The sequence below is a fragment of the Silurus meridionalis genome, chromosome 17 (genome assembly GCF_014805685.1).
Source record: "Silurus meridionalis isolate SWU-2019-XX chromosome 17, ASM1480568v1, whole genome shotgun sequence".
In the NCBI taxonomy this organism is placed as follows: Eukaryota; Metazoa; Chordata; class Actinopteri; order Siluriformes; family Siluridae; genus Silurus; species Silurus meridionalis.
The window spans coordinates 20,231,120-20,248,388 of record NC_060900.1 but is presented as its reverse complement, the minus strand read 5'-3'; the positions used below and the strand labels follow the sequence as shown (position 1 = coordinate 20,248,388).

At 33.9% G+C, this 17,269-nt stretch overlaps 1 protein-coding gene and 1 long non-coding RNA gene across 2 annotated transcripts; both read right to left on the bottom strand.

The window, feature by feature from the left end:
* Positions 1–366: 366 nt before the first annotated feature.
* LOC124399840 lies at positions 367–11,788 on the bottom strand. The gene is made up of 9 exons (XM_046871092.1): positions 11,545–11,788; positions 10,492–10,583; positions 10,120–10,235; positions 9,206–9,428; positions 5,633–6,711; positions 4,944–5,089; positions 4,521–4,740; positions 2,793–2,977; positions 367–1,505 (listed from the first exon to the last, which is right to left on the bottom strand). The coding sequence occupies exons 5-9, from the start codon at positions 5,661–5,663 to the stop codon at positions 1,458–1,460; spliced, it is 630 nt and encodes a 209-aa protein (XP_046727048.1). The 5' UTR covers positions 5,664–6,711; positions 9,206–9,428; positions 10,120–10,235; positions 10,492–10,583; positions 11,545–11,788; the 3' UTR covers positions 367–1,457.
* A 2,343-nt stretch (positions 11,789–14,131) lies between these two features.
* LOC124399842 lies at positions 14,132–14,583 on the bottom strand. The gene is made up of 2 exons (XR_006928283.1): positions 14,547–14,583; positions 14,132–14,214 (listed from the first exon to the last, which is right to left on the bottom strand). It is a non-coding gene; the product is annotated as an uncharacterized LOC124399842 (long non-coding RNA).
* Between the last annotated feature and the right edge of the window lie 2,686 nt (positions 14,584–17,269).

The window sequence follows — 17,269 nt, the reverse complement described above, 5'->3', positions numbered from 1 at the left end:
TATAGCTAGGATATAACAGACTCATACACCAGCATCTTTCCTTTTCATCTGATTGAATTGAACTGCACTTTATAGAGCTGCATCATGCTGAGAGGCAATATTTCAGTGACTCACCCAATGCAACGCCTTAGTGATTGTAATAAACCCCATGGTCAGTATTCACTACATCTATATATGCCTTTGGACTTTTTATAGATATATATTTTGGATGTGATCATTACTGTCATTAAGCACAGTGGGGAACTGCTGAGTGTCTCTGCTCTTTTTGGCACCCTGTGATGTGATATCTGTCAACACCGGCCCAGCCTTTACATCGTAAGAATTATGTATTGATATGCATCGAAACATATGAACACAAGACAAAAATCCCCAAGCAGTTCTTTATTGCTGTTAAGTAGCTACGTTAATATAATGTATTATAAAGTATTTCCTGGAGCCATATACAAAGTTAATACACATTTTTTTATAACAAAAATATTTTTCACACCCAGTGTAGTTTTTCTTTCATCACAGAACCAGATGTTTCACTAAAATATTCGACAATACAGAGCTCTTTAATTGCACAACTGGATGGTGACGTCTCTAGTTGTAACTATTTGTAAAATTAAACTTTAATTGTGTGACTGTTCCCTTATTAACATGACTTGTTTCCATATTCCAGTGGAGGAAGAAGCTGGAAATCATTTCAGACACTGACTCAGGGATGGAAACAGTACTTATAATTATATTGTGATAGTACTAATGTTGTGATTAAATATTTCTCAGTTGAAATTGGAAAGTAACAGTTTAAAATTTGTTAAAACTAATAATACATCAATATGCATATTTCAAATTAGTTCATAGCTTGTAGAAAGGCAATGGCAGGTCATTGTATAATAGTCTTGGCTTATTCAAGCATATTGAACCTTTTTTTTTTCTAAGGTAGGGCCACAGCATCTTTGTATGCTATATTATATCTGGTGGCTTATTTCTATATTATGTAGATGTTTGTAGATTCGGTAGATATATTCTTCAGCATTATCTACAGTGTGAAGAATAGGAACGTCAACACAGATAGCAAATTGGCATAATTCTTGATCATATTTTGCTACATGAAACTTTATTGGCTGCTGTAAACTGAATTACTGCTTTGTAAATAAACCTAAGGTTTTTGAAATATTTTAAACCCAAAAACTAAATGTTCACTATCTTTATTGGCAAATGTGCAAATTTGCAAATAATGATACTATTGTGGCAGAGTTATAAAGTTATGATAATTAGATAGACATGTTGATGTTATTTAATATTATATATGCATAAACTATAATATCCTTACTGCATCATAAATATTTACAGCTGATGAATCAGTTTGGTTCACTGAATTATCAGATGAAGAATAACAATTAAATAGTTCTTCTCTGGCCAAAATGTATATGCTGTATTATCAGCAAGTCCAGGAATTCTTTGCTCTTACTTGGTTAACTCCATAATTTATTTCTCTGGTGCTTCTTGTACACTGTCATACCCTGTAAAAAAAAAAGATAGTAGTATATAATTAATGTGAATTAATTCTATGCCTTTCTATATTTTTTATATATAAATTCTTGAAAGCCTGATGTCACAGTTATGATTACTGAAAACTCTTCTTTAATTGCTTTAAAAAGAAAATATTTAAAATTAATTAGAAAATTCCACTTCTACTGAAAGAAATGTTATTTGAGTGTGGGTGAGCAGAGGGTTAATCATATTTTAGTCATCAAAGCTGTCTGTACCTACTTTCACACCCTTCTGAAGAAACAAAAGACGTTTAGGCCGAGATGTTTTTTTCACACCATTTGTAAAGAATGGAAAATATAAATACGTAAAGGTCAATTTGTCATGAAACTATAGAAATTAAAGTTGATGAGTCAGCAGTAAAATGGCACTTTGAGGTGGTGCAGTTTCCACAGTAGAAATGTAAATTGATGTAATAATAACAAAATTAAATATAACCAAAAGATCGTAAAGACAATGTATACTATTAATTACACCATACTTATGTATTTACAATGATCTAAAAAAATGTGATTTTTCTTTTTAAATTTAGCTAGGAAAAGTGAACAACTTTCACTGAATAATGCTAAAAAATGATTGGTTGTCTAGATTATGGAATACAAATTTAGCACATATTTATCCAATAATATGAAACATTTATTTTTTATTTATTTTATGGGGTTTTGTATGTATTTTTTCCATCTTGTAGGATACCTGTAAAATTTCTTAAGATGTGACAGTGGTACCTCTGACAAAATCTTCAAATTGTTTAATAATTCTAACAGGCTTATCTTGCTAGTTAGCAAACATGACTTTTGACATCATTCAAGTCTGTGTAGCTTGCCTATACCAACACAAATATACTAAAGAGCTAACACTAAAATACACACTTAATATATAGGAGCCAATAATATACATTCTTAATATATTTTAGACAAAATATTGGTTTTAATAGAATTTTTTACAATTTGGAAAGTAATATTTTAGTTAGACCATGACCAAGTAGCATCATTCAGTTGTTTTTCTTTTGTTAAAAACATTTAAGAGGTCAGTAATTTATACATAAATTACTTTACATGCTCATACTGATTCTATTGTCTCTATTTTATTGTTTCTGTCACAATTATTTATTTATTCCTTAAATATTTGATCCCTCAGGTTGTCCCATGTTAATTGAAGCCCCATAAATGACAATGGAAGGCTTCTTGAAATGGTTGCACTGGAATGTTATTGAATACAGTTGTTACATGTTAAAAAGGTATACAATACAAAACACTTACCCATACACACATGAAACAGAGTAGAACTTTGCTCAGACTTAGGCTGAAGAATCCAACCAGGACAGATAATGGGTTCAAATCCACTGGCACAGCGAGAGCCAGTACAGATGAGTTAGGTACAGTGGAATAAAGAGTAAACTCGGTGGTGACATTCAGAGTGGTAGGTGTTGTTTTTGAAACAGTCTCTATATAGTGAAACGAATAACTAAGTTATAAAACAACAATGACAAAATATTTAAGTACAAATTAAACAAAAAAAATCTTGATTTGAATAAACATTCTAGACATAATGAACATGATAAAAGCTTGCTTTTCGCTAGAGATTGAAGAATATACGGAACTGCAGATAACTGGTTTCTGCTTCTTATGTGATTGAATAGGAGTTCATGGGGAGCAAAATTGCTCTGATTTAATTGTTGAAACAAAATGACCTAAATCAATTTAAATGAAAAAACTACAACACTGCAAATACTACAACATTTTGTATTACTAACCAAACACATCTTAATAACCCTCCCTGGAGTACCCAGAAAAAAAACCCTTGCAAAACATAAAGTGAATTTTTACATGAAAAATAAAATTAACTCAAAACCTTACTAATTAACCTTGGAACTGTGATGCAGATAATTATGCTTGTATTCCAAAACCTATAACTATATGTGAACTTTCATCTCTTCTTGCATTCTTGGCCAGGAGGGTGAGCTGTTTGTTTGCCAAGCATTCAATTTTAAAGTGGCTTCAATTATAATTTTGACTGTATATAGTAGGTACTGTAGGTACTGTACAAAACAACATAAATTCAGATTAGATGACACAAAACTAACTAGAACATAAAGCCCAATACGCAGAACTACACGAAGTGCACGTGTGCAAACGCATGCCTACAGCATTTAGAGTAGGCTGATGGACGATAATCATTGCACAAATTGCCTGAGAACAGAACAAATTTATCCAGCACATGCAGAGTCTTTTCAACATAACATGGGAAAACAAAGCTTGCAGGCTATGTAAAACCTGCTGACTAATTAGTATCCGTCCTCTAGCACTCAAGTCAAAGCAGAGGGTAAACAAAATGTGTTACTATGCTGTTTTTTTGTGGCAGGAACAGGATAGCCAGAAGCCTCAGTTACTTAGACTTGGTAATTGCAAGAGTGAGCAAGATACACTGGAATAAAGAGTTGGCAGTGAGCAAGATCAGATTGTTTTTTCAATCACTGTGGAATAAAAGCCATTTTTGCACACAGCATCATTTGAAGGCAGATGCAAAAAAGGCTGTTGTTTAGTGCACAACCAGCTGGGGGGTGGCATTTAAATAACTGACTTGTTTTTCTGCTGAAGTTTAATATATGCTTACATACATGAATTCAGGCAATTATATATATATATATATATATATATATATATATATATATATATATATATATATATATATATATATTTGCAAAATACCTTGTACCAGGTAATGACAATGTAATACATACTGTAAGTGAAAGGCAGGGCAGATGATGAGCCAGAAAATAACATGAAAAGCATCTTAGTTTGGCACAAAAAGCTATGTATATAACTGTGGTTCTATCTGGCTCATTGGGTTGATTAGAATTACAATGGGAATTTATACATCAATCCATAGTTAGGAAGTATTAGTACTTGGTAAAGCAAAAAGGGAAGTTTTAAGTTCTAATTCTATCACAGTCATACTAAAAGTGATTCACATTCATACAAACTTACCTGTCACACTTAGCATAACATATGACACATTATTTCTGTGTCCAACTTTTCCAGCCAGGTAGCATTTGTACGTTCCTGCTTGTGAAAAATTAACCATCTCCAGGACAAGCGAACCTTCATTTGTAAGGGACACATCTGTACGATTCTCATAGTACTTATAGAGCACTGGTGTGGTTAGCTTGGTAGATATTCGAATAATGCCCTCTTTGGTAGGAGAATCCTATTGAAAAATAAATTATAAGATATAATTTGTGATAAATACCGGAAACAGAAATACATCAGGGTGCATATGTAACACTCACACAAATCACTAAATTTACAAGCTCTAAAGCATTCATAAAATATATTCACTTGCTGTATGTTAAAATAATGTAAATCGGATTTAGAGGTCTATTTAAACTAGTTTATAATATTGCATTGTACCTTGTACCAGGTGAGGGATGTGTAATGATTACTGTTATTCAGTGCAACACAGGGTAAAGTGGCGGTAGTGTTGAACTCTGATTGGACTGTGAAATGTGTTTCTTCACTGGCATAACACAGAGCTGTGGATATAGCCAGACACAAGGCTGGAGAAACAGTTACAAAAATGTCAAGATTCAAGCAGAAAAAATAGACTTTTCTCGTTAAATGCACTGTATGTTTCCTGAGAATAAATAGGTAGGTGTCATTTCAAAGTAGTATAAGAAGGAAACTGTTGACCACAACCTGGTTTTACTTATATTTAGATTGTGTCATTCGTTGAACCATTACTGAGAAATGCAGTATAAATGTACCGAAACTGGTCTAAATAGACCAAAGTGCTATTACAGTATCTCGAACATGACTTTATTATTGTCTCAGCCATGACTTTTATCGCATGGCTCCCTGCTAACATTAGTAAACTACAGAGATTAAAAAACCCAGACAAACCCAGTAATGCCAAACCTGTAAAAAACCCTCTTTTAACATACTATCCACGTTTGACTTAAGCATTTACGGATTTAATTACAAATAATAATCAGGCCTTTGTATTAACTAATTTTTATTTTTTTTTTTTAGCCTTTTGTAGCATTAAGACTATACATAAAATGAAAAAAAAAAAATAGTTAAACAGAAATCTTTTTGCTTACCAAGAATTTTGCTAAGTTCGTAGGTCTTCATATTTCACAAGTTGTACATACTACTATGTTCTAAGTTCGGATGAGGCATCGTTTAAGGAAGTGAGAAGGTAACGTGAGTGAGGAAGAGGAAATGTTTCTGCTTCTTTTGTGAAGTGTGGAAAAACGCTATTTGTAAAATGTAAGTAACAGCATAATGGAAAAAAATAATGTAAAAACAGCAGTTTATGTAATAGAAACACGTTGCGTTCTATCAGTGTAGTTTTGGCAGCTCATTTGAAAATTTAAAAGCAGTTATAATGAAATGACTTCTTTGTACACATTTCTAGAGAAGATGATAATAATGATGATGATAATGATGATGATGATAATGATGATGGTAATGATAATATTAATAATAATAATAGAAATAGTAATAATAATAACAATAATAATAATAATAATAATTGGAAAAAACATTCTCTGAAGATATCTTTAAATCATCAGAATCAGAATCAGAATCAGGTTTATTGGCCAAGTGTGTTGACACACACAAGGAATTTGGTTCCAGCTGTTTGTTACTCTCAAAAGTACAGACATGAATAAAACCTATACATGACAAAACAGACACGACAAGACAAAAACAGACTATACAAGACAATACAGACAATACAGATGTGAAAGAATACCAAAGGACAATTATTTTTATTGTTAACATAAATATAGAATCATGAACATATTTTTTAAATTAGATTAATAAAATACATATACAATACATATACAGTAAAATAACATTATATAATATTTTTATTACATAGACTGTTTGGGCAAGTGTATATGACAGAAAAAAAGGTGCGTTTTATTGATTAAAACAATATGTTTACCCAGACAATAGAACACTAGGTTAAAACCATTATCACACCTTCACATATATTCCATATCTGGCTTTTTCTTTTTATTCTGTATTATCTTTTTGCAGCTGAGATAAACAATTCCTATATTACCAACAGCAAGCAAAATTGAGATTGCAAGAATCACAGGAAGATTAAACAAGCTCAGTGTGCTTTTTTCACCTGGGAGAGTTGTAGTTTGCTGAGGATGTCTGGAGCAACCTGATTGTAAAACACAAACCAACAAATAAATTGAAAGCATTAATCTGTGTCAAAATGGCTACAATTGAGTTTTTAACTAACAGATTGATCATGTTCATTTGTACACAAAAAGGCTAAAGACCACATATAGAAAAGACTTAAGATCATTTAACAACCTGAAGCATTTGTTTTAGGAACATAATGTTTAATCAGATACATGCAGTGGGAAATCCTAATTCATTTAGGCATAATATCTTCTTCTTCTTACATTATCATCTCTCAATTAAACCTAGTACAAAATGAAGTATTACCTAGATATCTGCTACCTAACAGCACACAGATACAACTTTACGTAATGTTTCATTTGAAATGGCTCTTAATTTGATAGTAGTGTTGTGCAAATTACTGTACTTGAATAAAAATACATAGCCCTTGTTATATGTCCCTTGCTTAATATTACTTCAAGTACTCCTTAGACATTTCTAGTTGAATGAAACTCAACAATACTTACTTTTTAAAAGTATTTAAGTATCAAAAATACATTTACTGAACTATGAGAACTATATTTGAATAATTGTATGCGATATTCCTGGGCAGCATAACTTTAGGAGCGAGATTTCTATTGTTACACACAGGAGAGTACCTTTATCTCCATGCAAACTCTAATTGGAACCATGGGGTTATGCTCATGGTCTCAGGACAGATTATCAATTAATGCAATTTGAAAGTGGCAGCTAAAAGTGTTAGATTTTTCATCTGAAGGTCATGTTTTTAGATCTTAGCACCACCTATCTGCCACAGTTGGACCCTCAAATGTTTAGCTGTATAAATGAGATTATAAATTGCTCTGTATGAGAGCATTTTCCAAATACAATACATGTATTCACTTTAAAGTATTGAGGAACAAAACAATTTTCCAATAGTGGATTCCCAAAATGAAAATACTTTAAAAAGTTTAAATACATGAAAAATGTAAAAATGTTTGAAAGTTAGTTCACAATAAATAATGTAATAATCAAAGATTTCATTTAAAAATTGGTTCTAATGACACTGAAGCAGTTGCTAATTAACATATTCTCATAGAAATAATTTTGAGTTAATTCCAGCAATTTCCTTATAATAGACTAGCAGAATAAACGTTTTTTTTTTCCAGCATTTAAATGGTGAAAATTATTCATAATCAGACCTGAGTTATGCAACTGCTAAGGTACATTAATTAGATGCGGCATTTACATTATGCAAATTTTTCACATATAATTTATGCCTCCAAAGTATTTTCTGAGTGAAAACATCTGACACAGGATATTTCAATATCTATATCACCACATTTTAATAATGTTTTAATATATTTACATCCCAAAATAACAAGTAAATGTCAGCATAGCACATTATGCTCACAATAAACTATCAGACAGTGACACTAAACATATTGTTAAAGAAAAATATTAATTCAGGGTCATGCATTTATAACTGCATTCTTGCTAAATACTGCTTAGTTAAGCAGTTAATCAATATTTCAATACTAAACATTTACTGTTTATTTTCCCATCTTAAAATGCAAATAAATGTAAGACGATTTTGCAAGTTATTGCTATCAAGCAAGCTAACGTTGAAATACACATTCGTCTAACTAGTGAAGAAAACATTCAAGATGTTACACCATGTTTAGGGTATTGTAATGTTAGAAAGATGTTTAGATTATTAAGGCAAGTTTGTATGCTCCTGTAATTCTAAAAAAAAGGAACAAATGCTATTCACCTTGAGAAATATAGTTGTCATGGTGACAGAGTAGGATTTTTACAGCTATTTCTGTAAAATGGCCCCAGGTATGCATGATGCTAATTGGAGGTCTTAAGGTTTTGTATCTTGTTAGCTATGTTACCTTTGCAGCTGTCTGATTTACTGCATTTTGTATGAACACATCCTTCAAGCTTTTACAAATTCTTCTAAATAATTTTATTGTGCACCAGTCTGCAGTCTGTGGTTGCTGCGTGGTTTTAGTTTCCTATTAACACATATGATCGTTAGGGAAATCACTTGTTTTTTTTATTCATTATGAAAACAAGTTAAAGTTACAGGAAAGCACATTCTATTTTCCAGCAGCCAAAAAAACAAAACAGAAAAACTGCTGAATATAATAACATGCTAAAGTTTAAGATAAAGCATTAAAAAAAAATCTTTAAATACTCTGCTAAAATCTCTTCCACTGATATGTTGCATAGAAACTATGGAAAGAAAGAAGCATATTTAACAAGAAACTAAATTTATTTCATTGGAAATGTCATTAAAAGACAAAATTGGGTAATGTACTAGTAATGATATCTAACCTTAGAAAGAACTTTCCAAACTAAAACTAAAGCAAAGAGATCGTATTGTCATATGCATATTTTTGACACCTACAGCACCAAATCATATATTACCTAGACCCAGTAGTGCATGTTTGAAATATATTTTAATTGAAGCAGATATAATTTCAAGGACTATAATGATAACATTGAGAATAAGTAAGAATTACCTAGTGCATACAACTCGTAGTCGCCCTCCTGGATGTAATGACCTACGGGAGGCCACAGAGTGCAGCGGTAATGACCACAGTCACTCTGCCCAGCATTGGGGAACAGCAAAGAGTAATCATCTTTCACTTCATACGACCGGTTAACAAATTTATAGAGGACAGTTTTCTGTGTATGCAGGTCTTTTGTTACAAGACCAGTTAACACTTCAGACCCCTTTTGTACCTGTAAAAAAAAGATTCAATCAAATATTTAAAAAATGTATAATGCTTCCAGACAGTAGAGGCTCAGTCATAAAGTCTGGCAAAGGAAGACATTGAATTGTAACAAATGTTCCTCTTCAGAAAGCCTTCATTATCAATTAAGTATGTTTTACATTTCACTGAAATATCAATCAAAAATTCATTTTTTTTCTAAAAATTATTTATTTGAATTGTCTTTCTATTTGTTGCACCATAATGGGGCAGCATGCATGATGCCATATTAATATGAGTGCTATGGCTCCAAACAGTTGTTGTTACTCCTGAAGTAAAAAGAATTTAAAACCGAAGCCCCGCCTCTATCGACATTGATTGGTCGAGAGGCACAGCCGGGTCCTGCGGAAGGTCTATAAATATCAGACTCGCTGTAAACAAAGTCGGGCAAACGGAGTTGTGCATTCCATTGTTATATTATAAGCTGTTATATAAAAGATCCTAAATTCAAATAAATTGTAGTCTAAAACCTCTAATTGCACATGAGTGTATTCAATGGCTGCATTTCCACATCTTACAACGCAGAAATGTCATAATCAGTAGGTTATACAATGTCAGTGATCTCTTCCTGTCAGTTGTTTTGCTATGGTTTGATAGAACGTGAATCTGAACCATTTTCCGCTGTTCTTTTGTCTCTCTGCTAATAACATTTTTTTTAATACCTTGTACCAGGTGATTCTCCGATACTGAACTTCTGATTCACGTTTTGCTTGGCATGGGATTTCAGTGAAGCTCTTATTTTCCCGTGAAGACATACACAGCTCGAGCAGGTTCACAACTGGAAAGAACGAAATCAATACTTCAAATTGATTCACATGATAGGATCATTCAATGCATCAATTTCTTTATAACAACCAGTATACGTATTTTGCATATTCCTGCAGTGTGCAAACTGCGCCTGCGCTTTTGTTTTGTTTTTTTGGTTTCGTTTTCGTTGTTTACATTCGTCAAAATGGAAAATCCCCGGGTTTTTACTGTTGGTTTTTTTTTTTTTTTTTTTTTTTATCGCAAATATAACTGGAAAAATTACTCACTCAAAGCAATGCTCAGTCGCGTCATTTTCCAGCTTTTTGCGCACCCAGGGTTGGTTGGTTGGTTTGCAGCAGCTCCAGCAGACCTGTACTTCCTGCACCCAAATTAAACAGGCGTCTATCACTAGTACTCATCACCCAGCCCAGTCATCTCTCAGAACCACGGTATTAAGTTATAAAAACTATTTTTAAGCAAAACAAACAAAACATTTAAACTTGTTCAAAATATTGGCCAGGTTTTTACAGGTGTTATTAGGCCATTTGCAGCTCATGGGGTTTCCATCATCATGATTTTACAAACAAATATTTATAAACTGTATAACTGTTTTAATGAACCCGAATCATAATGAAAACTTCTCCTTCTTCTTCTTCTGTCAGCTGCTCCCATTAGGGGTCGCCACAGTGGATCATCCCTCTCCATACTACTCTGTCCTCTACATCTGCCTCTTTCAAACTAACTACCTGCATGTCTTCCCTCACCGCATCCATAAACCTCCTCCTTGGCTTGGGACCGGCACTAAGACTGCACTGGCTTGTGCAACCCTAATGGCTGGGTTGAATCATAATAAACTCTTCTTCTTCTTCTACTTCTTTCGGCTTCTCCCATTAGGGTTCGCCACAGCGGATCCTCCGTTTCCATACCCCTCTGTCCTCTACATCTGATCCTTTCATCCCAACTACCTGCATGTCTTCCCTCACCACAATTAAAACCGCCTCCTTGGCCTTCCTCTTCTTCTCCTTCCTGGTGGCTCCATCCTCAGCATTCTCTTACCGATATACCCCATGTCCCCCCTCTGCACATGTCCAAACCATCTCAATCGCACCTCCCTCACCTTCTCTCCAAAACGTTCTACATGTGCTGTCCCTCTAATAAAATCTTTTCTAATCCTGTCCATCCTCGTCACTCCCAACAAAAACCTCAACCTCATCTTTCATTCCCCTACTCTCCAGCATGTACCTCCACCCCTACAGGCTCTTCTCAACCTGCTCACTACTCTCACCACAAATCACAATATCATCCGCAAACATTATAGTCCATGGAGACTTCTGTCTGACCTCGTCCATCAACCTGTCCATCACCACTGCAAACAGGAAAGGGCTCAGAGCCGATCCTTGAACCAGTCTGTTGTTCCTACTGCACACATCACTGCTGTCACACTGTCCTCATTTGTCCTAAACCACCCTCACATTCTTCTCTGACACACCTGACTTCCTCATACATTACCACAACTCCTCGCTCAACACCCTATCGTACGCTTTCTCTAAATTCACAAATACACAATACTTGTCCTTCAACATTCTCAAAGCAAATTATGCGTCTGTGGTGCTCTTCCTCTGCATGAAACCATACTGCTGCTCACAGATTGAATCATGATGAAAACAAAAAAAAAAGTTTTCAGTATTTGTGCATGATTTAAATGTATATTATTTTGGTACAATAGTACAGTAACATTTCAGAACCTCAATTACTATTAAGATACCATTTAGCTATTAAATAATAAGGAAATTATTGATTGAAAAAAGTGCTTGGAAATGGTAAGAATGTGGCACTTTCACCTTTGCAGCATTTCTTCACTGCTGGCCTAATAAGTGTCAGTCAGTCAAAATGCACTTTGCTTTAACCTTTTAATTAAGTAAGACACAGCTTATTTTTCTGTGTTTTTTTATTTTTATTTTTATTTTCAACATATTTTTGTACATAATACTTAAGACATCAAAACTATGAAAGAACATGTATTAATTATTTAGTAAATAATTTGTTAAACAAAAAAGTGTTAAACAAACCAGAATGTTTTATATTTTAGATTGTCCAAAGTAGCTACATTTATATTATTTGTTATATTATATTAGATATATTATATTGGCAAACTCATAACATTCTCTCATTAGATTCTTGAGGTAGTCACCTGTAATGATTTTACAATGTTTCCAGAGGTGTTGAGTGCTTTTCCTTCACTCTCTCTGCTAACTAATCCCAAACCATGTCAGCTGCATTTAGATTAGATGATTGTGCAGGTCAGGTTATCTGATGCAGCACTCATTACTCTTCTTCCTACCAAAATTTCCACATACTGTATCTCTAAAGCATGCAGTATACACCATATATAAGATGTACTATAACAACAAAATGAATATACATTTAGTTTAAATCATGTACAAATCTTGTAACTCAAACATTGTATGGTATTTCCATTATTATTTATTTTCATTGAGACAATTAAAACGTCCAACCAGTCAAGCAATGAAGCACCTTAATAAGTATCCTTACTTATTAAGATTGAGAAGTTTGGTATTTAGCTTTCTGTAGCTTTCTTCTGGGATTATTACTTAATCTGTTCTTACTAAAAAAATTTGCTGTGTGAAATAAATAATAGATTTATTCCCAGACCAATACTCTAATATTTAGTCAATTTACTGAATGTTTGGAATTTTAGAATAGTGATGATAATTTGGGAGTCAATTTTATTACAAAAAATGGTTATTTAAATGTTATTTATTAATTGAATTCATTATTTTATTGCATTCACTGTGTTGTGCTTGCATAAAGTGCAAGTGAACTCAGCTTTCAGAGCTCTAAATGTATGAAAACGACAGTTAAAAATATGTGTTGCACAAAGCACCCACCCCACACACACACACACACAGGGTCCTATTGCGGAAACACAGCATGTGAACCACAAAAACTAAAAGAAAAAGAAAAGTCACACATTCTCATTGTCACTTAAGCAGAACACAGGAATAGGTGACTAAAACGCATGATAAACAAACCAACACAGGAAATACTTGTGTTAAACTAATCAGGTTTTCTTTTAGAAGCCTTCTGGTATGTTGTTGCAAACAAAATCATCAAATAAAATGAGAATTTCATGTCCATCTGATTGTTGCCTTGGCCTTATGGTTTGGGTCAATGTCGTGCTGGAAGTTCCATCCAAGACCCATCTTTATTGTTCTGTCTGAGACCTGTGGGTTTTAATCTAAGGGTCTACGGTACATGGTTGTGTTCATGCTGTGAAGTTTCCACCACTATGTTTGACAGTGGAGATGGTGTTCCTGGGGTAATATTCATAATTTCTCTGCCTCTAAACATGGTGAGTAAAGTAATTGAGGCTACTTTTCATCACATCTGATCACATCACATTCTCCAAAGCCTTCTCTGAATCATTCAGGTGTTCATTTGCAAACTTTAGATGGCCTGTACATGTGCCTTCTTGACCATGGTTTTCATGATGACTATGGTCTCAGTTCCCTTGAGATCATTAACAAGCTCCTTCTGTGTAATTCTGGGCTGATCCCTTACCTTTCTCAGAATATCCTTAGCCCATGAGGTGAGTTCTTGCAAGTACCTGCAGAGCGAGGGCGATTGATTGTTATCTTGTACTTCTTCCATTTTCAAATTATTGCAGTTGTTTCTTTGTCACTAGCTTTTTGCTGATGGTCTTGCAGCCCATTATGTCCTTTGACAGATCTTTGGTTTTGTCCATGGTGGTGGGGAGATTTGAATGGAAGAGATTGATTGTGTTACAGGTGACTTTTATACACATAAGTTGATGTTAGGAGTACTTTCCTGAAGGGACTGGACTAATTTGAATCTTTGGGGATCCGAATTCTTGCAGGTTGGTAGTGGATTCAGATGTGCTTTATGTTTCTGTGTTTGTAAGAATCACTTCTCCGTCTCCCACTTTTGCTTCTGCTTCTTGCTTCACTTCCTCTCTGCTTCTTGCAAATCTAAGCATAAACAACACGATCAGTATGCAAAACAAAAGCTTGCCTCTATATAGTAAAAGGTACAAGTGCAATGATTTGCAAGCTTCCTTTTTGTATAATCATACTTCAGCTTGGAACAAACTATTTGAACCATACATTTAAATAGGCTTATACACTGACCAGGCAATGATGAGGCATAACATTATGACCACCTGCCTATTTATTTCTTCAGCAATTTGAGCTACATTTGCTCGTCTGTTGGATTGGACCACACGGGTCGGCCTTCGCTTCGCACATGCATGAATGTGCCTTGGTTGCCCATGACCCTGTTGCTGGTACACCACTGTTCTTACCTTGGACCACTTTTAATAGATACTGACCACTTCAGACTGGGAACAGCCCACAAGAGCTTTTTGAGTTTCGGAGATTCTCTGACCCAGTTGTCTAGACATCACTATTTCGCTCTTGTCAAACTCACTCAAATCCTTACACTGGCCCATTTTTCCTGCTTCAAACACATCAACATTGGGGACAAAATGTTCATTTGCTGCCTAATATATCCCACACACTAACAGGTGCCATGATGAAAAGATAGTTAGTGTTATTTACTCACCGATCATTATGATATAATGTCATAATGTAATGCCTGGTTGGTGTAAATGTATTTATATTATGACTACACATGACTATATGAACACACTATGTATGGCATGATTACCAGTTCTATGTAGAAATAAACTCAACAAAACATTTCATATTACGTAAAGCATTCGACTTGGTCACAATTAATAGATCGCATATCATTATCATTTCGTGTAAAAAAAAATTTGATGTTCTGTGTACTCACTATGACAGTTATAGTGCAGAAAAGGATTTTTGCCAGGCTGAAAAAACTAAAACCAAGCAAAGACCACAGAAGAGGAACTTCTACTACATTAGGAATGCACAGTTTTCCAGTTGTAGTCCAGAATGGACTGACAGTCGGGCACTCTGGAAATGAGAGGATGATTTAACTATTACAAATATATAGGAACACTTTGCACAGTAACCTACAGTTGAAAACTGTATATGTTTAATATGTAAAACGTATTGCATGATATTGCATGTAACATTGAAATAATATTTATAACACTAACTCATTAGTGTCAGAATTTTGAAACAATCATAGATAAAACTGTCACTTCAACTTTTCAGGACAAATGGCCTAATGAGGTTTTGGTTTCTTGGTTGTTTGTTTTATTAAGATTAAGAAAGAACCAACTTGTTTAATAGGAAGTTTTATTTCTTACATGATGAATTAGACAAACTGTAGACATATGATATAGAAGTATAGTCAGAGTGAACTTACACACACCTGAAACTTTGAGCAAGACATTTGACTGCATGTCTTTATGGCCAACGTTTGCAGCCAAAAAGCACTGGTAGAGTCCAGAATCTGAAGGCTTCACATTCTGTAGCACCAGTGCACCTTGAACTCCCAGAGATGCAGGAGATGACTTGTTATAAAATGTCACTGTATTTACATTTCTTTTTATTATGGCGGTTTCATTTCTGTACCAAACCATATAGCGGTAACTGCTACTTTGATCACTGACTGTGCATGGCAAACTGGTGTCCTCATTGCAGTTTGCTTGGATGAAGGGCACACCTTGACTCAGACCTTTCCAGACATGTAGAACAAGCCCAAAATGCAGGCTGAAATAACATCAAGAATTTAGAACTCTTATAACATAGGAACACACCTTTTCTTTCAAGAGGTTGTCATGCTAAGTGACATGAAAACAGAGGGAAATTCATGTGCATAAAAGTACGTGACTATATCAGAAAATGCCGTGAGACTGTGTTGAAATGTGATGTAATTTTCTGGTTCCTCTGGTTCTTATGCTATGCTTTTCAGAGCCAGTGTCCATTCATTTGCAGCAAAAAGTTAAATATATTATGAGAGAAATAAGACAAAGGAGCTGCTGCTCAAACTATTTGCTTCATTGTCCGAACTAATTCATGAGTATGTTAATTATGTAAAAAATTTTTAGCATTAAGATCTTTTCAAATGTTAACATGTATCAGATCTACATCAATGAGTAAAGATATTTTTCTTGTTGTTAGAAAGGGCCCAAAATTTGTAGCTTGGCAGCACTGGGACTTGAATTTTAATTTCAATCTTTGAGCCGTATTAAATTACCTAAAAAAAATTAAATAGCAACGTTGAGTTCAAATAGCTGACGATATGCTCCTGTTGTTTCATAGTGAGAATAAAGACCAAAATATCACCATATTGTAGATGTACTTGCAAAATATTATTAAATGAAATATAAGATAAATATAAGCACTGGAATCAGATGCTAAAAGCGAAAAGCAAAAAAAAGAACAAGTGAAAAACAAGAAAGAAGTTTCTTTAGAATACGGTTCTACGGAATGAGAGTGGAAAAAGATAACTGCTCCGGAGGCCCCACTGCCCACAACCTGTTTCATTCTTCCATCTAAAGCATAGCCACAACACAGCACGTCATTTCTATATATAGAACTATAGACCGATTTGTAGGTCATTTTCATGAACAATGTTACAAAAAGGTCTATTAAAATAACTATACACAAGACCCTAAACACAAACGTCTTTCATGCTTTGTGCTGTTGTACATAAATACAGTGCACTTAAAATAAAGACTACCATTTTGAAATTAAACAGAGAAATTTTTTAATTACACAGAAATATTGTTTTATTGTTTACTGTAGTAAAATTAATAGTTGTTGCTATATTACCTGCATTTATATTTAGGCACTTTTACTTTGCAGTACATGCCAATAGTACATGTACTATAGATTACTATAGTACATGCCAATATAATTACTGCTTTAATCTAAATCATGAATAAAGGCTTCAATGTGACATTGGAAAAACTCCCTCCATCTGTTCAGTTGACATGTAACAGGAATTTTATCCTTTAATGAGTCAAGGGATTTTCTATCTAAACGGCACCTGTTTTTTTCTTTTCCGTTTTCAGATGCTAGCTTTAGTCAAATAAAAATACTTTCAAATACACTTCAAGTTCAGCCCAAAACAAATAAACTGACCCAA

Excerpts from the sequence above, each read along its gene's own strand:
- LOC124399840 (XM_046871092.1), bottom strand. The coding sequence starts at position 5,663 with ATGAAGACCTACGAACTTAGCAAAATTCTTG. Across the intron at positions 5,090-5,632 it reads CGAACTTAGCAAAATTCTTG|CCTTGTGTCTGGCTATATCC; the intron begins GTAAGCAAAAAG and ends CTGTTTCTCCAG. Across the intron at positions 1,506-2,792 it reads TCTGTTTCATGTGTGTATGG|GGTATGACAGTGTACAAGAA; the intron begins GTAAGTGTTTTG and ends TTTTTTTTACAG.